Source organism: Lactuca sativa, chromosome 6, assembly GCF_002870075.4.
Source record: "Lactuca sativa cultivar Salinas chromosome 6, Lsat_Salinas_v11, whole genome shotgun sequence".
NCBI classification, from domain to species: domain Eukaryota; kingdom Viridiplantae; phylum Streptophyta; class Magnoliopsida; order Asterales; family Asteraceae; genus Lactuca; species Lactuca sativa.
Window position 1 is genome coordinate 79,525,036 of NC_056628.2, and position 22,925 is coordinate 79,547,960.

At 35.1% G+C, this 22,925-nt stretch overlaps 3 protein-coding genes across 3 annotated transcripts; all 3 read left to right on the plus strand.

Annotated features, from left to right (window-relative positions):
* The first annotated feature begins 1,128 nt into the window (after window positions 1–1,128).
* On the plus strand, window positions 1,129–2,157 carry LOC111903344 (uncharacterized). The gene has a single exon (XM_023899122.3). It carries the CDS (start codon window positions 1,134–1,136, stop codon window positions 1,854–1,856), a length of 723 nt encoding a protein of 240 aa, XP_023754890.1. The 5' UTR covers window positions 1,129–1,133; the 3' UTR covers window positions 1,857–2,157.
* Window positions 2,158–13,171: 11,014 nt separating this feature from the next.
* Window positions 13,172–13,894, plus strand: LOC111903365 (uncharacterized). Its single transcript, XM_023899141.1, has one exon. The coding sequence runs from the start codon at window positions 13,172–13,174 to the stop codon at window positions 13,892–13,894; it is 723 nt and encodes a 240-aa protein (XP_023754909.1).
* A 623-nt stretch (window positions 13,895–14,517) lies between these two features.
* On the plus strand, window positions 14,518–16,822 carry LOC122194592 (uncharacterized). The gene is made up of 2 exons (XM_042895575.2): window positions 14,518–15,965; window positions 16,118–16,822. Exons 1-2 carry the CDS (start codon window positions 15,515–15,517, stop codon window positions 16,138–16,140), a joined length of 474 nt encoding a protein of 157 aa, XP_042751509.1. The 5' UTR covers window positions 14,518–15,514; the 3' UTR covers window positions 16,141–16,822.
* The last annotated feature ends 6,103 nt before the right edge of the window (window positions 16,823–22,925 follow it).

A 22,925-nucleotide genomic window follows, 5' to 3' on the forward strand; every position in this document is an offset into this window, starting at 1 on the left:
TATGTTTAAGTGTATTTGGAAAGTAGAATGTTATAATGATATGTTGGTTATAGTTTAATATGTTGGTATTTTTTATTTTGGCAATTTTGGAAAGTACAATGCTATTATGATATGTTGGTAATATAGTTCACTTTTCTTTTTTGTAGTTGGAAATGTTGCAAACAATACTAAAAGACCAGGTCTGTTCTACGACACTGGAAGACTGGTTTCGCTTATTGTTGCCACGAAATGATAACGAAGGAAATGATGAGAGTGATGAAGACTAGTAGCTACTTTGTTAGGATTTTATGAAATGTTTTGTTTGAATTAATATTTTGGATATATTGTTCGATGAATATTTAGTTTGGGTGAATATTTGGATCGTTTGTGTATGGACTAATATTTCAGCAAAATTATGTTTTGTAGTCGTTTGTATGTATGTTATAGCAGTTTTTATAATGTCACATTAAAAAAACCTAAAATGTTTTAGCGGCGACACTCACGTACTAGTGGCGACAGTGTATTAGCGGCGACACGTAATATTAGCGGCAACATGTAGTATTTGCGGCGACAAAAGAAGCAACTGGGACGAAGTAACAACAGTGATCCTTTAGCGGCGACAAGTTGCCGCATATAGCTTTAGCGGCGACAAATGTACTCTTCAGCGGCGACCCATGTCGCCACTAATGCTCACATTTCTTGTAGTGATGAAAATAAAAGAACAGAAAAAAAAAACTGATATGACATCTAAATGAAACAGTAAGTTGAAAGAGACGAGAGGGATATAGTCCATGCACCCTAATGGGTTAATTGCTAAATTTCAAAAAATCACTGAATTAATTATGGAAAAATGCTGCAAGAACACTTTTCTTTTTTCATATGTTTGGAACTATCACGTCTTCTAAAGTTAGGCAAGTCATTTGAATTGAAAAGGTTCTTATTGAATAATATCCCTACATTTCACTGTCAAAAGTGAATTGTGTATTCAGTCCACAATATTAATACAACGGTAAAAAAGACAACAAATGAATGGCTTAAAATTTGATTAGGATCTTAGTTGTTGGTAAATTGACTTGTAACCAATATAACACTTATATATATATATGATACATGTGTCGTATTTATTACCTGAACCTCGAGTGCATGGATGATCCATGGCTCACTATTACTTTTTCCTTTGTACCCTCCTTACCTTTTCATTATCTTTTTATGGAATATCCGCCGCAAACCACCAAGTAACTAACTTCGCTGAGAAAACACCTGGTGGAATCCGTTTCACCAAAGAAATCGGAATTCCATTCACAAAGACACTAATGGGTACCATTAATAACTACATATGGACCACCATCTTGCAACAAAGCGATCCTGCTGACCGAAAGCCTGTGCCGACTGTGAACATTTATATCGTAGACTTCAAAGGAGCCGAAGCAATCACTTGGGGTGATAATATTAATGTTAGTGCTGTTTATCTACTAGGGTATCAAGGGAACCTGAAATGGGAATTCACGTCCCTCTTGTACCATGAAATGACTCATGTTTTTCAATGGAATGGCGAGGGTAAAGCTCCTACAGGCTTGGTAGAAGGGGTGGCAGACTATACGATTTTAAAAGCAAATTATTTCCCACCCGCTTTTGCAAAACCAGGAACTGGTAATAAATGGGACCAGGGGTATGATTTCACAGCTCGTTTTCTCGAGTATTGTGATGGGATTACCCCAGGGTTTGTGGCAAAGCTAAACAAAAAGATGAGGAAAACTTTTGACGTCAAGTTTTTTCAAGAGTTGACAGGAAAGCCCTTGGATACACTATGGAAGAATTACAAGGCTAAATATGGGAATATAAAACATGGTGATGAAATAACTGAATTTGTTAATTGAAAATATATTAAAACTGGTTTCTTTACGAATAGTAATTATAACAGGTCGCAAGATATCAAAAAAAAAAAATGTTATGTTGGTTTTTTATTAAACAAGAAACGTAGGTGTTCCTTGGAAGATCTATTTTTATGTGAATACTAGAAAAAATAACAAAAACCTTCACTCGCAACATGATGTCTCGAAATATAAATAATGTATAGATCGTTGAATGATGAATAATGATGTAATAGATCTTTAGTTAGGAGATAACTAGTTGATGCTTATCAGAAATGCAAATCTAGCTAGTGTTCTTCTATCATAACTTTATTTTTAGCCAGGAAAATTAACTCAACCAATCCCGAGCAAATTGTAACATTATCAGCTGGCAATATAAAGCTTGAAGGTTGGGGAAATCCTACGCTTCTTGGGTCTAATTAATCTTCAACACTTATACAAAATTTATATAGAGAAGTTAGTTTAAGATTTAGATGGTATAACTATAACCTTACATTACTTGCAAGAAATTACAGCTTCATGACAAGGAAGTAACTCCCTACACAAAACACAAGCTAAAGTTTTTGGAACCGAAGTTTGTTTCTAACATAAAACCTTTTCTTACATAAAACACTGAAAATAAAATTGGTTACATGTCTCTGTTCTATATCCTTTAGCTACTATTATTTAAACTCTAACATAATATGTTTGTTTTCACGCAAAAAATATTTGTAACAAGTAACGTATTTACATTGAGTAGTGATGATGACGTAACTATATATATATATATATATATATATATATATATATATATATATATATATATATATATATATATATATATATATATATATATATATATATATATATATATATATATATATATATATATATATATATATATATATATATATATATATATATCTTTAACCAAGATACCTTATGAAAACCAATTAAACGGTTATTTTTCTATAAATATTTTCTTCAAGTTAAAAAACTGTCATTTTAAATCTCAGCCATGCATATTTTATTTCTTCTTTAATCATAAAGTTTGGATAGGTTATTTGGGTGATGTTTTTATTATATTTAATGTTCTCATTGCGTGGATATTTGGTTAATTTTCTTATTTTATTTAAAGATTTTATTGTGTGATATTTTAGAATTCAAATGTTACGAGAACCAAATATGGAGCCGCTGGATTAAATTGGGTGGAACATGGGCATGATGGTCATTGTCAACAGGCTCGGTCCATAGGTAATTAAGGCCTTTGGCCACAAGACATAATAATCCCCCCTGTATTTATAACATATATAACGAACAACATAATTTATAAAACAAAAAAATTGTACATTTTTATTTAAAGAATTCATAACCATATAAACAAAAACTTGCAACCATCACCTAAAACATCAGTTTTCATGTATTTTTAAGCTAAAAATAATCACACATAATCATTGAAACAGTTAGCGTATGGCTAATTCACGGGAAATCCTGACTAATTCACTAGACATCCTATGTAATTACAAATGAAACAATATAATTAAAAAAAAAAAAAAATACAATCATAATGCTTGACTAAGTTTCTGACGGACATGAAATAAAAGTTTTAGTTTCCATAATTTCAGTGAATTCTATTACATAACATAGATCCTTGGTTCACGAAGAAGATAAAGATTTTCAAGGAAAGAATAGTTCAAAATAAAAAATAAAATAAAATAAAAAACCTATTCTTAGGGACAACTGATTATAAATTTTTTTTAGAGAAATTAAATTTTTTCTTACTTTTTATGCCTATAAATACTTCTACACACTAACATTATAACACATTATATCATTCCATATTTACTTAACTATCTCATAAAGACTATATTAGGAATCCTCCCTAATAAATGAAAATAATTTTGCCACATGTCACTCTCTTATTAACTTGGACACATGTCATTTTTTGGTATTTTTGAATAAATGTTTTTTCCATATGTCATTTTCTCATTGTTTATCTTTTTTTAATTAACACATCATATTTACATTTCAATTAATAATTGCCTTATTTGAAAATAACCATTAAATTACAATATTACAACTCATATACTATTGAATATGTTTCCTTTTAAATTCAAATTTTAAATTTCAAATTTCAAATTTAAATAAATTTTTATTTAAACTTTCATATTTAATTTTTTTGTTTTATCCAACCCGTATAACATACGGGTCTCACAACTAGTATATTATATAAAATTAAATTGAATTGTGGAATGATACCAAATGTCATAATGTTAGTGAATATAAATATTTGTAGGCATACAAAATATGAGGTAATTTAATTTCTCATATTTTTAATCAAAAGTACGGCGTTTTGAATGGTTCTATACATAAGCTTATATATATAATACAACTATATATATATATATATATATATATATATATATATATATATATATATATATATATATATATATAAATGGGTATATATGTAGAGAGAGAGAGAGAGAGATTATTTGAGAACTCATAGTTTCCCGTGAACCCAAAAACTAAAGGTAGAGTGTTAGATCAAAATTTTGAATGAATTGGATTGATCATGGCATAATTGTAATTACCACTTGTTTTAATGGCATCAAAGACATTTTTTAAGCAATTATAGGGGCATATTAGGAATTAAAAATATCATTTCCTAACAATTAATAATTAATTTAGTTTATATACCAAACACACACTATTTCTCTCTCTATTCCTCATCAGATCTCTCTTTCCCTCTCTTTAACTCTCACGTCCTCTTGCATCTCTGTCATCAGTTCGCTGGAGTTCATCGCCATCGTCGACCTCACTTCGGCGTCCTCTGTCGACTCAAGATTTGAACAGAGTTTCTCCATTCGAACAATCGCCTTTTTACTCTCCAGGTCCACTACCTCCACCTTTACTCCTCCCACTATTAGAAACAATATCTCACCACTTTCCTCCTCCTTCCATCAACCAATTCTACCTCTTCCGACAATAAACAACGACTTACTGATCCTTTCTCCTTACCTGTTATTTCATCGACAGCGAATCCACGAGCCAAGAGATTGACGTCGTTCATTTTCATCTTCGATTGCAACAATAATCGTCAAATCACATTTGTAGATCACTTCGATCTGGCGAGGTTGTCTATCTGCCTAACCTCTGAGATCAAATTTTTATGAGCTTGAATCTCACTCTAAATTTGGTATCTGCTGATGAAAATTTAGCTATCATCTGTTTCTATTGTTCATTCCTTACGTTTGTTTGACCTTTATGAATTGTTTTTGCCTAATCATTAATTTGAATCTGTTTAGTCAATATGTTTTTAAAAAGAGTTAAATCCTTGTGTTGATTGTATGTATAAAAATAGAAACCAGTGTTATTGAAAAATATAGATATTTGTTTGCGTTCAACATGTCCGATGAAATACGTCAATGAGAAATATCACATGTTAATTTCACTTTCACTTCATGAATGATGAACCAATTCCAACTTAGGATTCTGTCCAAGTCAACATCGGAAATGTCGATGAACTCGTTGCCAATAAAGTCATCACACATGTACTAACTATATCATTCTACCTAAAGTGGCTGAAATTTGAGTTAATGTTTTTTTTATAGTGTTGTATGACTGGATAAATCTTCATGATATTCATCAAATATGTTAAAGGTTTGTGTCTTGATATATTAATCATAGTTTTTTTTACATAACTTATTAATACATTGTGTCCGGATTAAGATTAAGTAAAAAAGAAAGTCATAATAACTGTCAACACTTACGACCGGCTTTGGAGGCATCGAAGCCGGAGAATATCACGAAGGAAGCACTGCGTAGACTGGATAAAACTCTTGCATTCAAAAAGACAAAGCTTATTTTTACAAGAGTTGGATTGGGCACTATGTGGGTGATAGTCGATAGGTCAACCAAATCTGCTCATTTCCCGCCAATAAAGGAATCTAACAAGATGGAAAGATTAACACGGATCTACATCAAGGAGATCGTTAGACTCCATGAAGAACCAACATCTGTTATCTCGGATCGCGATAACGGATTTACTTCAAGATTTTGACAGTCGCTTCGGAAGGCTATGGGAATACAACTAGTCATGAGCATTGCTTACCACCCTCAAAACCAATAGCCAAAGCGAACAGACCATTTAACCACTCGAAGTCCTGCTCCGAGCCTGGGTGTTTGAATTCAACAAGTCATGGGATACCCGGTTTCCCTTGATTGAATTCTCATACAATAAGAGATATCGCATAAGCATCAAGGTTGCTCCTTTCGAGGCTCTTTATGGTCATAAATGCAGATCACTTGCCAGTACTCTCATGGGACTAGAAACCATTCACAAAACGACTGAGAAGATAATCCAAATCAGAACTCGACTTTAAGCTTCACAAGACAGACAAAAGAGTTATGCCGACAAAAGACGAAAACCTATGGAATTCCAAGTCGGAGATCAAGTGCTATTGAAGGCCTCTTCCTGGAAAGGAATGATCTGCTTTATAAAAATGGGCAAAAACTAAAGCCGCGATAGATCGGACCATTCGAAATTCTCTCCCGGATTGGCCAATGGCTTATAGGCTGCAACTACCTGCCAAACTCAGCAACGTACACCCTGTGTTCCACATCTCAAACCTGAAAAAGTGCCTATCAGATGAAACTCTTGTAAATCCTCTAGAAGAGATCGAGATCAACGGGAATCTCCTGTTCATCGAAGAACCAGTCGAGATATTGGATAGGGAAGTAAAGCGTACAAAGCAAGGCCGCATTCCGATTGTGAAGGTTCGATGGAACGTTAAGCGTGGACCGAAATTCACATGGGAACGCGAAGATAAAATGAAGTAGAAGTACCCTCACCTATTCTTTCATTCATGATCCTACCTTTCGAAAGAATTTTGGGACGAAATTCTCTCTAATGGAGGGATGATGTCACAACTGGCATTTTGCTAGGAAATTTTATTCTCATGAAAACATCATCTATTGTAAGGCTTGTACTCTAAGTGAATATCATACTCTATGTTCAATCAACGTCATCCATTTGAATCCAAACTCTTGAATGAAGGTCAAAACCTAATACAATACATCTCATATGTTCAACTATGGGTTGAAAACCCTAGAAATCCCGATCCAAGTTCATTATGGACTAGGATCATCTTAATGGGCCTTATTGGGCCATAACAACTCCAATCACCCTAAAGAGCCATAAAACTACCTAATGGACTTTTAATGGGCCATAAACACATCTAAAGGCCCAATGGCCCGAAAACCTTTTTCTATGGGCCTCATAAACTCGAACCAAATCAAGATAAAGCCCAAGCTCCTCCATACTTTCCCTTTCTCGGCCCATTAGTGTAAAAAAAGAAGAACATTTTAATTATATAATGGCTAATTACCCAAGTCATGCCACCTCATTTTTTTTGATGGACAACTAGGCATATTATACAACAAACAACTAAGCACTCTCATGTATCCATGCAAGCCCTCTCTTCCCCTCTCCTCTTTATTCTTTGGCCATGCGCATGAAACACACACACATGATTCATTTTCAAACACTCTTAAATCTCTCAAGAACTCCTCCTCCCATCAAGATTTTCAAAATTTTTGCATGTGTTCCAAGAAGTCTCTTCACTAATATCATCATTCTTTGGTGAGTTCTTACATATCCAAGTTTCATAACTCCATTTTTTATGTCAGAACACTCCTTCTAAACAATTGTTCATGATCTAACTCCCTAGAAATCATCTAAGTCCGAAAACTACTCCAAGGTGTTGCTAGGACCAAAAATCTCTTCATTTCTTCTTCAAAACTGAAACATCAAAGCAAAGGTGAGTTTTTCATACAAGTTCCTTTGTGTAGATCTATGTGTATATGCATGAATATGTGTGTTTTTCATAACTTATTTGTTGATTATGTGCTATTTACTTCATAAAACTAAAAATATGTTAAGAATAATAAGTTTATCACTTGGATCTACATGAAAACCTTGAGAAAAGTATGCGTTATCACATATAATACATGTAAACTTGTAGATCTGAGATTTATACACTTAAAATAGCAAAAAGGAGTGTTGTGTTCAAAGATCTATAAACTAGACTCATAAATCAGCCCTTGATAAAAAAGTTTTGGTCTAATCTCGGACTGTTTTTATCAAATTAATGATAATATTTTTCAAAACTGTTTTACATGCAAAACGTTTACGTTTATACCTTTAAAATGACTACTCTCACGTTTTCATACGATTTTTCAACAAATTTTGGCGAATTTTACAAAACTGCCTGTCATATTTGAAATAATTTCGGACCAGCCTGTGAAGGTGAGAAATTTCACACTTGTTAGAGGCCATTAAAAATTATGAGAAAATTTATGAACAAAGTAGACAAAATTTCCAAACATCCAGCATTTACAAATCCAAATTTCGATTTACGTTGACTTTTCTACAAAATTTCCAACAACTAGGTCGGAAAAGCCAAAAACTAGAAAAATGAGTATTTTCACAAAAATCAAGCCAAAAATGATATTTTTGACAAAAATGAGTTTAAAATGTTATTTTTACCAAAAACTAGCCACAAACATAAGTTTTGAACAAAATAACGACTAAAGTGTTATTTTTACGAAAATTGGGCCTTAATTGTAAATTTTTGGCTTATTGGGCCAAGAACGTCAGTATTACAAAAAGTGGGCCTTTTATGCTATTTTAGTGAAAAATTGAACGAAAACCAACAATAAACTAACAATCGGATTAATTTTGATCATTTTTAGGTTATTGGGCCTTAGCAGCCCATTAATATGCTTGATAGGTCCTGAATACTATTTATTTGTTTATTGGGCCTCATTGACCCATTAACATGTGCAACGGACCTTGGATACTATTTGTATGATATTTGGGCCTATAAATACCTTACATATGAAATGGGCCTTAGTTGTCCTTTTACATGTATTTCGGGCCCATGTTATATGAATCTCATTCCTATTAGGTCTTAAAATTTTCACATGTTTAACGATGCCCTAGTGGCTCACTTAAATGTTTCATTGGGCCTGAAATGAGTTTTATACTTTTTCTTCGCGTAAATTCGATTAAGGATCTAGTGAGTTTTGTCAGTTGACACCTATTGAGTGTATCATCATAGCCTGTAATTATAATCAGAGTCTCTTGGAGGGAGAGCGGGGTTTTGTGTATAGATCTATACGGGGATGACACCCCACACCTGAGTTGTTCGCTACAGTTAGACTACATCAGTCTAGGGTGACTATAACCTTATTCTATTTTTCAGTCGGCGTTCACAAACGCAAGGACAGGAGAAATTGTCATTATCTAGTATGGTTATGACAACTCACTTAGAGGAATTAACGTTATGAAGTTTGTGGAAAACTATTTTATTTTATGTTGGATTACTCGGAAACTTACTCACACTGGTACTCAACCTCGGTGTTGGTACGGCAGCATTATCTATTCTTTTTTTTCGGGGAACATCGGGTTGTCTGGGGCATTCTATGTACATTTTCTTCTATCACTTTCGACATTCTATTAAACAATAACACACATGCATTAATACAAGATCAGACATTAACTTACCAAATATTTTAAGAAAATACAGGATTTTCTTGTGATTACGAAGCTATACAAATCATTTTCTCAACTATACTTATGAACTCACCAACATTATATATGTTAACGTTATCAAAATAACTTGTATTCTCAGGGACTCGTTAAGCAAAAGAATCAACAAGAATATTGGATTTTGTTTTGCGTACTGTTAAACATCATCCATTGAATGTTTTGGTCATGTTATTTAAAAGATTGTACATGATGTAAACAATGACAGTTGTATTATATTATGCATGGTAATGATGATGTTATGTTTCATTTATATTCACTGTAATGATATTTCAAGATGAAGTCACACACAAGCCCCCAGACGTTTCCGCCGTCTGGTTTGGGGGTGTGACAACGCTGGTAAAAGCTATATTACTCCCGAGTTTAGGAAATTATTAAACCACCCATCTAGTAAACTTAAGGAAACCTATAGGGTAGAAATGGTTAACGGTCAGGTCAGTAGTACCCAGGAAGCACTAAAAAATTATACGTTAACATTAAATAATCATACTTTCCTCACCTCATGCCTATGGTTATTGGGAGCTTCGACGTTATCATCGGCATGGATTGGTTATCCCATAACCACGTCGAAGCCTTATGATTTGAAAAAGCATTGTGTCTACCCTTATCGAGAGGATAATCCTTAATCATCTGCGGAGACAAACATAGTAAAAACTGTAAGATTATTTCATATATGAAGGCCAAAAAAATACTTGCAAGAAAAAGTATTATGCCTTTTTAGCCTACATTGTCAACTAGAAGGACGACGAGAGGAAGATCGAAGAGGTACCTTAGGTCTGCGATTACCCTGATGTTTACACTGAAGATCTACCTAGATTACCCTCAATACGTCAATTCGAGTTTCAGATTGATCTAGTTCCAGGAGATGCCCTAATAGCAAGGTCTCCTTATAGATTGGCACCGTCAGAGATGCCAAAGATCTCCAGCAAGCTACAAGAACTTCTTGAAAAAATATTTATAAGACCAAGCTTCTCGCCTTGGGGAGCTCCTGTTTTAGTTGTCAAGAAGAAATATGGATCTTTTTAGATGTGCATCGACTCTAAGAAATTATATACGTTGACCGTCAATAATCGATATCCACTTCCCTGAATTGACGATCTCTTCGATCAACTACAAGGATCGAGTTATTAATCTAAGATCGATATGAGATCTAGATATCATCATCTCCGAGTAATGGAATAATACATTCTGAAAACCGTATTTAGAACCCGATACGGTCACTATGAGTTCTTGGTCATGCCTTTTGGACTCACCAATGCCCTAGCTATTTTTATGTATCTCATGAATCGAGTATGCAAGCCCTACCTAGAATAATTCCTAATAGTATTCATCGATGATATTTTGATCTATTCATGAACCAATGAAGAGCATTGGCAACATCTTCGAGTGATCATAGAGCTACTAAGGAAATAAAAGTTGTATGCAAAATTCTCTAAGTGAGAATTTTGGCTTAGAGAAGTACACTTGCTAGGGCACATAGTAATCAATAAAGGAAGTCACGTTGATCCTTCCAAGATTAAAGCTGTGAAGAATTGAGAAACACCAAAGCCACCAATCAAAGTGCGTCAAATCTTCGGTGTAGCGGGTTAATATCAAAGATTCGTAGAGAATTTCTCTAAGGTAGCAACGCGCATGTATTCACCTAGTATTATTTAAAATAGGTTACTAAAAAATAGGCATCTAGTCATTGGAGGGCCCTAGCAATTCACCAACATTCCCTCCTTATAAGTTCTGAGGAGGAGTTACGATTGTCAAGGAAAAAAAACAGGAAAAAGATTTGTGGTTCTTTCTTCAGCCGCATGACCGTTTGACCGGAGGAATGCTGAGTGCGGTGCTCCTTCACAAGCCACAAATTAAAGCGATTTATGATTGGAAGTTGTTTACTTTCATTTTAGGATTTTATTTATTGTTTTAGGAATTTAAATGTCATTTTATGCTTTTAATTAACATTTGTAGTAGTTTAACTTTTTTAATGAAATGTTATTTTTCTTTTTGGTTTTATTTATTTATTTTTAGTAAATGTTTATTTAAAAAAACTTAATTGTAGGGATTGAAACGGTTGAAAGAGACGAATTTTTATATGTTGTTGGTTCACTTGGTTGGTAGAGATGAAAATAAAAGAATAGAAAAAAAATAATATGACATCTAAATGAAACTGTAAGTTGAGAGAGACGAGAGGGATATAGTCTAAGGGTGATCATTTGGACCGAGCCGGATCGGACTGGACCAGACCGAATCGTAGACCGGACCGATTATGGAGAATATTGTGGACTGTGGACCGGACCAGATGAGTCATGTGTGTGTCCGTGTCCGGGTTTGGGTCCAGGTCCAGGTTTTTCGGTTCTTGGACCCATTTGGACCTGTACAACTTTAATTGCATAGAGTACAAGTCGTTAAAATAAGTTTTTGGGTTTTATAGAACTCGTTGAAATGATACGATACAACTTGTAAAAATGATTACGTTTCCATTTCATGCATAACTAATCTACCTTGATGTTATAATATTATAACTTGCAAAATTAATTTTCCAAATAAAAGCATGTAACATATAAATCAAGTTCACCGAGATCCCTTTCATATGATTTATCTGTCAAATATACATGTAATTCAGAATTATAGTCTAAAATAATAGTTAAAAAGGTGAAATATTTCAGCTTTAATAGCTCAACTTTGAAAGATAGTAACTCACTGAATATAATATCAAAATCAACAAAATTATAGTCTAAATTCATCTACAAATTGTAAACTAAATTTTGGAAAAAATCGCAGGTCAATCCGACTTAAAACGAATGAGTTATGATTGTTTAAAAATTTCACAGATTACAAAATTTTAAAATTTTTGCTGAAAAGCTGAAAATTTTCAGCTTTGATAGCTCAACTTTCAAACACTGTAACTCATTGAATATAATACGAAAATCAACAAAATTATAGTCTAAATTCATCTACAAACTGTAAATTAACTGTTGGAAAAAAACGCGTATCAATCCGACTTAAAATGAATAAGTTATGGTTGTTTAAAATTTTCACAGATTACAATTTTTAAAAATGTTGTTGAAAAGCTGAAAATTTTCAGCTTTGATAGCTCAACTTTGAAAGACTGTAGCTTATTGAATATAATACCAAAATAAACAAAATTATAATATAAATTCATCTAAAAACTATAAATTAAACATTGAAAAAAATATGTGTCAATCCGACTTAAAATGAATGAGTTATAGTTTTTTAAAAAATCTCACAGATTACAATTTTTTATTTTTTAAATCGGGTCCAACCAGTTTTGATGGATTTCTAGAACCGAGAACCGGACCGGGGTCCAGAAAAACAGTCCGGTTCGGTCCGATCCACCGGTTCAAATGCTCACCCCTAATATAATCCATGCACCCAAATCGGTTAATTGCTAAATTTCCAAAAATCACGGAATTAAATATGGAAAAATGCTGCAAGAACACTTTTCTTTTTTCATATGTTTGGTACTATCACGCATGTAAAGTTGGCAAGTCATTTGAATTGAAAAAGTTCTTATTGAATAATATCCCTACATTTCACTGTCAAAAGTGAATAGTGTATTCAGTCCACAATATTAATGATGGTAAAAAAGACAACACGTGAATGGCTTAAAATTTGATTAGGATCTTAGTTGTTGGTAAATTGACTTGTAACCAACATAACACTTATATATATGATACATGCGTCGTATTTATTACCTAAACCTCGAGTGCATAGATGATCCATGGCTCGCTATTACTTTTTCCTTTGTATCCTTCTAACCTTTTCATCGTCTCTTTATGGAATATCCGCCGTGAACTACCAAGTAATTAACCTTGCTGAGAAAACGCCTGGCGGAATCCGTTTCACCAAAGAAATCGGAATTCCCTTCACAAAGACACTAATGGGTACCATTAACAACTACGTATGGAACACCATCTTGCAACAAAGCGATCCTGCTGACCGAAAGCCTGTGCCCACTATGACCATTTACATCATGGAGTACAAAGGAGCCGAAGCTATCGCTTGGGGTGATAATATTAATGTTAGTTCTGTTTATCTACAAGGGTATCAAGGGAACCTGAAATGGCAATTCACGTCCCTTTTGTACCATGAAATTACCCACGTTTTTCAATGGGATGGTGAGGGTAAAGCTCCACTAGGCTTGGTAGAAGGGGTGGCGGACTATACAAAATTAAAAGCGAATTATGCCCAAGTTGGTTATGCAAAACCAGGAACTGGTAATAAATGGGACCAGGGGTATGATTTCACAGCTCGTTTTCTCGATTATTGTGATGGGATTACCCCAGGGTTTGTGGCAAAGCTAAACAAAAAGATGAGGAAAACTTTTGACGTCAAGTTTTTTCAAGAGTTGACAGGAAAGCCCTTGGATACACTATGGAAGAACTACAAGGCTAAATATGGGAATATCAAGCATGGTGATGAAATAACTGAATTTGTTAATTGAAAATATATTAAAACTGGGTTCTTTACGAATAGTTATTATAACAGGTCGCAAGATATCAAAAAAAAAAAAAAAATGTTATGTTGGTTTTTTATTAAACAAGAAACGTAGGTGTTCCTTGAAAGATCTATTTTTATGTGAATACTAGAAAAAATAACAAAAACCTTCACTCGCAACATGATGTCTCGAAATATAAATAATGTATAGATCGTTGAATGATGAATAATGATGTAATGGATCTTTAGTTAGGAGATAACCAGTTGATGCTTATCAGAAATGCAAATCTAGCTAGTGTTCTTCTATCATAACTTTATTTTTAGCCAGGAAAATTAACTCAACCAATCCCGAGCAAATTGTAACATTATAGGCTGGCAATATAAAGCTTGAAGGTTGGGGAAATCCTACGCTTCATGGGTCTAATTAATCTTCAACACTTATACAAAATTTATATAGAGAAATTAGTTTAAGATTTAGATGGTATAACCTTACATTACTTGCAAGAAATTAGAGCTTCATGATAAGGAACTAACTCCCTACACAAAACACAAGCTAAAGTTTTTGGAACCGAAGTTTGTTTCTAACATAAAACCTTTTCTTACATAAAACACTGAAAATAAAATTGGTTACATGTCTCTGTTCTATATCCTTTAGCTACTATTATTTAAACTCTAACATAATATGTTTGTTTTTACGCAAAAAATATTTGTAACAAGTAACGTATTTACATTGAGTAGTGATGATGACGTAACTATATATCTCTTTAACCAATATTGTTAGTTTCAACAGTTTTAACTGTAAGGGTAGAATCGTTTTTTTTACTGAAGCAAGGGCATATTTGTAATTTTGATCAATTGGATGTTATGAAAGTAGTTAGTGAGATGATTACTATTTATGTAATAAGTATTGTAACGATTCAGACGTATGAATGAATTCAGAAATGATAAAGATGTTAATTTCTTGATTCTCTTTCAATCTAACATGGTATTAGTCTGATCCTTCTTTCTTCCGCTGATTTCATTGTTCTTCATCCAAATTGTTTCAATTCCCTTTGTTTCAATGTCTTCATCATCATCATCGATTCCTTCTCAATCATTGAATATTGACATCACAAGTCCTTATTACCTTGGATCTTCTGATAATCCGAGTCAAATTCTTGTTACTACTGTCTTTAATGGCGTCGGTTTTTCTGCCTGGAAGAGATCGATGATCATCTCTCTTTCAGCTAAGAACAAATTATCATTTTTCGATGGCACAATTACTGCACCACCTGTCAATTCTCCGACTTATTCTGGATGGCATCGTGTCAATTCAATGGTAATTAGCTGGATTCTCAATTTATTACACAAGAACATCGTTGAAAGCGTTCTTTTCTTACCAACTGCACACGAGATTTGGCAAGAATTAAAACAGAGGTATGATCAGTCTAATAATGCATTGATCTATCAAATTCAACAACAACTCTACTATGTTGCTCAAAATTCGGATGACTTTTCCACTTATTTCACAAAATTGACTAAGATCTGGGATGAATTACGTGTTGTTCAAGACATTCCTTCTTGTACTTGTGGTTCTGCAGCTAAAATATAGAAATTCCTTGAAGATCAACGCTTAATTCGGCTTCTCATGGGACTTAATGAATCATACAAGATCATTCGAGGACAAATTCAGATGATGCAGCCTTTGCCATCTCTTTCTACTGCATATTCCTTGATCATTCAAGAAGAACGTCAACGCACTATTATTGCTTCATCCTTTGTCAATATTGAGGCTATTGCTATGCATGTGTCTTCAGATTCATCTCCAAATTCAGTCAAGAAAACTCTAACATGCACTCATTGTAAAAAGACTGGTCATAAAAAGAGTCAATGTTACCGATTAGTTGGTTTTCCTTCCAACTTCAAGTTTACTAAAGCAAAGAAAGAAGAATCCAAGTCCAATGTTCATAATACTACTTCTTTTCCATTTACTTCAGAGCAATATCAGCAGTTACTTCAATTGCTCAACAACAATACTTCTCAACCTTCAACAAGCCATGTCAACGACTCAATTGCTGATAATGCCATGAATCCAAAGGGTAATTCTTTTTCATTCAAATCCTTTGCTACAAGTGTTTACAAATCATCATTTCTTCTTCACAAACATCATTCATGCATTGTTGATACTGGAGTAACTGATCATATGGGCTCTAATAGATCTTTTTGTGTTTCTATGACACCAATTACTCAGAATTACACGATTGGTCTGCCTAATGGTCAACATACATCTGTTTCTTATATTGGAGATGTCAAATTACATGATTCTGTAATGTTACATGGAGTGTTATATATTCCAGAATTAAAGTACAACCTTGTTTCTATTTCAAAATTGACATCCCAACTCAATACCTTTGCTATCTTTACTGATGAAGTCTGCCTTCTGCAGGACTCTTCATTGAAGAATATCTTCTCTCTTGGAGTTCTTGCAGAAAGAATCAATGATTTGTATATCTTTGATCATAATCATCTTCAGCATAATCTTTCCTACAGTTTTTCTGTTTTTTCATCTTTTTCTACTTCTAAATCTTTTGTTTCCAATTCTGTAATGAATTCATCTTCTTAGTTGTGGCATAATCGTTTAGGTCACATTCCATATCATAAAATGAAAATGATGTCAATAACCTCTGATTATTCTTCTATTCAAAGTTGTATGAGTTGTTCTAAAGCTAAGCAGCAAAGGTTATCATTTCCTACAAGTGTATCTGTTTCTAATGCACAATTTGAACTTATACACATTAATGTTTGGGGACCTTATAAACATGCCACTTATGATGGATTCAAATACTTTCTAACCATTGTTGATGATTACCACAGACATACATGGTTCACTTGTTAACTCACAAAAGTTATGCCTTTCCTTTGATTAAAGCATTTATTTCACTCATTCAAACTCAATTTCAAGTTGCCATCAAAATCAGTCGAACAGACAATGCTTTTGAACTTGGATCTAGTACAGAAGGTGTTGCTTATTTCAGTCCAAGGGCATAATTCATCAGAAATCAACACCCTACACCCCACAACAAAATAGAATAGTGGAAAGGAAACATAAATACATTTTGGAGACTGCTAGGGCATTATATTTTCAATCTGGACTTGGGATTGCTTATTGGGGTGAATGTGTAAAGACTGCAGTCCATCTTATTAATAGAATCCCTTCAAAAGTTCTTCATAACAAGTCTCCTTTTGAAGTCCTTCATAATAAGCCACCAAATTTACAACGTTTAAAAGCATTTGGGTGTTTGTGTCATGTTTCCACTAGTTTACAAGGAAGGGATAAATTCGTGCCCAGGTCAACTTCTTGCATTTTCATAGGATACCCTTATGGTCAAAAGGTATACAAAGTTATGGATTTAACCACAAAACAGATTACCATTTCAAGAAATGTTAAATTTTTTGAAAACATCTTTCCATTACATTCTTCATTCATTCCTTTATCCTCTTCCTCACCTTCATATTTACCAATATCTTCTATTGATTCATAATTTTCAGAAACTTCTTCTACATCTGTTCATATATCTTCTGATTCTCAATCATCAACTTTTCCACGAAGAAGCACACGAACTAGAAAACCATCCATAAGATTACATTATTACATTTGTAATCATGTTAACTCTCAAGATCAATCAGATGTTTGTACACATACTATCACTAATCTTTGCATTTCCTCTTCATCATTTCATAATTCTTCTGAGATTCCAACTACTTCATTCGCTTTTCATGTCGCCTCTACTTTAAAAGAACCATCATTTTATCATGAAGCAAAAGGAATTCCATAATGGGAAGAAGCAATGACTAAAGAACTCAATGCTTTAGATGCCAATAACACTTGGGAACTTGTCAAACTTCCTAAGGGTAAAAAACCAATAGCATGTCGTTGGGTCTACAAGATTAAATACAAAACATATGGTACAATTGAAAGACATAAAGCCCGTTTAGTAGCCAAAATATTTACACAACAAGAGGGAGTAGATTTTCATGAAACCTTTTCTCCTGTTGTGAAATTCAACACAATTCGTTGTCTTGTATCACTAGCTGTCAAACGAAAGTGGAACATCCACCAATTTGATGTCAATAATGCCTTCTTGCATGGTGATCTCCATGAAGAAGTGTATATGAAATTTCCACCAAGACATCAAGCTGCTTCTTCTTCATCAATTGTTTGTAAGCTCAAAAAGTCCCTCTATGGATTAAATCAGGCTTCACGACAGTGGTATGACAAGCTTTCACATATACTTCTCAACAAAGGGTATTGATATGTGTATTTATATATATATATTTTTATGCACTTTATCTCAATATTTTGGCCTTATTTATTCTATTTTAGAACTAAAAAGTACTCATAATACGATGAACCACAAAAGAAAAGACTGAAGCGGAAGCCGGACTTCGAAGCTAAAAGAAATCAAAATTGCTGAAAGAGTGATTACGCCCCGCGTCCAGAATGATTAAGCCCAGCGTAATGACCAAAGCGACTTACGCCCCGCGTAAGGTAAAGGTACGCGCCGCGTACACCTTTGCACCGGATAGACTTGATCGCGTGATTATCCAGAGTACGCGCTGCGTAATCCTAAGTACGCCCAGCGTACTTAGGTCGGCCACAAAGATTATAAATGTCGATTTTTAGCTAACCAGAAGGGGGGATTCGACTTCTAACCTAATTTAGTCGACAATTAACTTCTGTTAAGCCGTTTTGAGGGTCTAGAAGGCGGCCGGAAGGCCGTTAAGCTAACGGGAGCGGAGATCGGAAGGATTAGAGAGCGGATACATGTCGATTATCATATGGTTTGCTGACGTGACCATGTTTAGCATTCTATTGTGGTACTTTTCTGTATTTAGTTTCTGATTTAGGTGTAAAAACCTTTTACTTTGTGTTTATGATTGAATGAAGCTTTGATTATTAGACTAATTGCTATATTAAATAGTTTATTTGTGTTTAATTTATCTTGCCAAGCTTGTTTAAAGATCCTCATGTGTTAATGATGGTTATTTTCTGTTAATTGTTAAGTGAATTGAGTTGCTTGAACCTCTGCTTGATTTGCTTGTCTCTTATGATTTTTGATGACCATCGAGATTATAAGACTAGAAATAACGAATGTGAAACTAGGATTAACTTGACAATAAGTAAGTTAATGTGTGAGCCTTGTTTGATGACCATCAACAAGAGGTTGATTAAATGTCTACATTGATTAACTATATTTACAAGTCTTGCTTGATACGAACTGAACACTAGGAAACATGTTAGTTTAATCAACTGATCACTGTTTGAATTGACTTGTTTGCTAAAGGATTAGTTATAGTGAACATGAATCTAATCATTTTAGGAATCGGTGAACATTGAATAAATGAATTTGTGTATGCAATTGTCTATGTTTTTAAGGTGTAATTTATCTAAACCAAAGTACCTGAAGAGATGTGCTTTCCTGTTAGTTTATCGAGAGTTGTTAATTTGAGATTTATTAAACCATTTTATTTATTATTTTCGTGTAACCTGTAACCTATAATCAAATATATTAAATTAATCCACCATTCCCTGTGATCGACACCCGACTTACCTAAGCTATACTGTAATCTGACTAGGTACACTGCCTATAAGTGCATAGATAGTCTAAGTTTGTTAGGTTATAAATATTAAAATTAGTGGGTACTTTTGTGCATATCAAGTTTTTGGCGCCGTTGCCGGGGAACGGCTTGTCATTAATTTATTTTATTTGATTATTCGTTATTTGTTTTTAGTTAGTTTTTATTTTTAGTTTGATTTTCGATGATATCATTTCACTTGTCGGGAAGGTTGTTTTTATTTTGCAGGAATTTGAGATTGTACACATTGCTTGACTTTACTTTTTGCATGGGTTTCGGGAATGAAAGCGACTAGGGAATTCTTGACCTGCTTAGCCTACTACTTTGTTGATTTGCCCAACTCAATCCATGAGGCGTGGTATAGCAAGGCGTATTGTGGTGGTTAAGTGGAAGGCCGAGCTTTTGCTATTCTTGACTAGTTAGGTCACTTCTTGTTCCGATTTTAGTTAAAGGTGCAAGGAAAACAAAGGAAATATTCTAACGGGTCCCGAAAGTGGGTATTTTCGCAAACCAGTTCTTGCATGCAAAGGTTTTTGATCAACCATTGTTATTTGATCTTGACAAAGATAAGTGATTATGACATCTCAGTTTTTTTTATCACTCATCGTGAAGTCATCATTAGCTAAAGAAATTAAAATGAAAAAAAAAATAAATAAATAAGTTTTAAGTCCCAAGATTAAATAATTAAAAAGAAAAGGAAATTCAATTAAAAGAAAAAAAAAAGAAATTTTCATATAAACATTACGCCCCGCGTAAGTTATATTACGCCTTGCGTAATGAGCCCCGAATCGCGGATGAACATTTCAGGGAGATGGGGTTACGCCCCGCGTAACCTTGTATTACGCCCCGCATAAGGCGACAACCAGGTATATCTTTTGACCCTTTGACTGTTTTGTTATTCTTTTCAAAATCTCTTTCTCGCATACGCTGTGGACGGAAGAAGCCTCCAAGATCCTCGATTTTTTTTTCGTTTCTTGTTAAATCCAACACACAAGTAAGCTTTTTGGTTACTCAATATCATGTATTTGTGTTTCAATCGATGAAATAAGCTGCATTATGCCTTTGTTTGAAATCTAGGGTTCGTGTATTTTTCGAATTAGGGGTCGATTTCACACATTCGTGTTTGATTATGGCTTAAATGGACCGATTTCGATCCATAGACTAAACCCTAGGACCTTATTTGGTATTAATTCCGTCTCATGACCGCCGATTTGAACTTGGGGACGGACGCCTAGCGTACGCCCTATTCTCCGTTCGTTTTACAGTGTTGCTAATCTTGAATAGACAAAGAACGAACGGGGGATTGATTCCTATTATTGGACATATTTTAAGGGTGGTCCCGTTTTTTTTTACTGCCTATGGACCACTCGATTTGAACTTGTGTTGATGCCCCTGTTGTGTTTGTTTGGGTATGGGTTATGACCTTAGCACAAGAAAAGGGACTGGGACCAGGATACAGAATCGCAAGCCTGGACTTACGCCCAGCGTACTGCCCCTATCCAACCCCATTTTTTTTTTGGTTTAAAAATCTATTAATGCTGTGATATTTGGTTTGGTTTTGTGTTTTGTGTTAATATGTGCAGATTATGGATCGAAGGGCACAAAGAACCCACCCTCCCGAGGATGTGACCGATCATCGCTTTTTACAATTTCTGCAAACGCTGAACGATGCTACCCGGGCGCGTTATGTCACCAACTTGAGCTTGCTTCTCACAAAGGAGATTGATATTGCACCCTCATTCGACTGGGAGTTGGCTACCAGGACTGGACTTGATGCATTGATCCAGGAATTTTTGCAATACACACACTCGGACGCGAGTGGTGTGGAATTGTTTGTGTGCCAGGGATGGGCGCGTTTATTCAGGATCCAGGAGCCTGTGTATCGGGAGTTTTTGCTGGAGTTCTACGCTACAGTTTCCTATGATCCTAGGAAGCCACTCGATGACAGGACAGCCTTTGCTTTCAGACTGGGAGGAGTAAGCCGGGAATGCAGCGTGATAGAGCTTGCGACTCGGGTGGGTATTTACACAGCCGACGAGACGAGGAGTGTCCACTTCCCGACATTCCTTGCTGACTGTCTCACGGACCGGCCGGAGGACTATAATGAGAACACATTTTGGGCCGAGATTACGGGAGGAGTCTATACACCATCTACCGCTCGAGGGGGGATGATTCGGTCCACTACATACCGAATGTTGCACCGGTTGATTTCTATGTCTCTCACGCATCACAAGAATAGTGAGAGAGTACCTTCGACGGACCTGTATTTCCTATGGGCACTAGTTACTCCAGGGAGGCACCTGAACCTTCCAGTTGCTTTAGCTGCATACTTGGGACGGAGGGCCAGGGGACTTCGGGGAGATAGCCCGATTTGCGGAGGGCATTTTATCACACGGTTAGCTCGATCATACCAGTTGATGACACGTGAGATCACGAGATCGATGGTGTTTCACGACATGAGGCCGATGAGTCTTCAGCTATTGGAGTCGATGCGTGTATTAGAGCCGGGTGGAGATGGTGTTTTGAGAGTTCGAGTAGATGATGTGGCAGATGAGGAGGGTGCTGCTGAGTCACAGCCGAGACGGGTCCAGCGGCGTCGACCTGCTCCTCGGGGAGTGCAGCAGGGACCTGAGCGAGAGATTGATATGCGCTATCTGGCTCAGGGCATTGATCGTCTTGACATGAGGGTCCAGAATCTTAGCGAGTATGTTGCACATGTGGACGCGCAACAGCGGTGGCAAGGGAATGCATTGAATGCATTCTTTGCTCACTAGGGGTTTCAGTATTCGGTTCCCTTTCCACCACCATTCCAGTCATGATTTGATGGGGCCGGTACTTCTGGGACACAGCCACATGATGATGGAGATGACGAGTGATCCTTTTTATTTTGTTTTATTTGTTTTGTGTTATTTTTAGTTTAGTTTAGTTTTTAGTATTTGGTATGTAATTAAACTTTGATTTAGTTTGTTTTCCATGTTGATGCTCTTTGGTTGTTTAGATTTCTGCAGAATTTTCGCCCTTAGGAAGCTGGCAGTAAGTTCAGCAGCTAGGTCCGACTGTTGCTAGAGAGAGCGGTATGAGAGTTGAAGATTATAGTCGAGACCCACGATTTGTCATAAGTGTGGGGTGCATATTTATTTCGTGAGCGATCGTTTTGAAGATTGGCATTGTTACGATGTTTTGACTCTTATGATATGGATGAGCAGTTCCCATGCTATAGAGTTTTATTTCGACGCGAGTAAGAAGTATCGTCCCGGCTGCCACGACATGGTTGACACTTTCCTATGTTATGGGGGATTTTTCATCGCGAGTAGAGGATGTCATTCTTAACGAGACGACGTGGTCGACACTTTCCCACGTCATGGTTACTATGCTTTGCATTTTCGAAGATGGCGGTCTTGATTTTATTTTTCGGCAAATTC

Coding starts and splice junctions, on each gene's coding strand:
- LOC111903344 (XM_023899122.3), top strand. CDS start 1,134: ATGGCTCACTATTACTTTTTCCTTTGTACCCTCCTTACCTTTTCATTA.
- LOC111903365 (XM_023899141.1), top strand. CDS start 13,172: ATGGCTCGCTATTACTTTTTCCTTTGTATCCTTCTAACCTTTTCATCG.
- LOC122194592 (XM_042895575.2), top strand. CDS start 15,515: ATGGGACTTAATGAATCATACAAGATCATTCGAGGACAAATTCAGATG. Junction 15,966..16,117: donor TAATGCCATGAATCCAAAGG/GTAATTCTTTTT, acceptor CCAATTACTCAG/AATTACACGATTGGTCTGCC.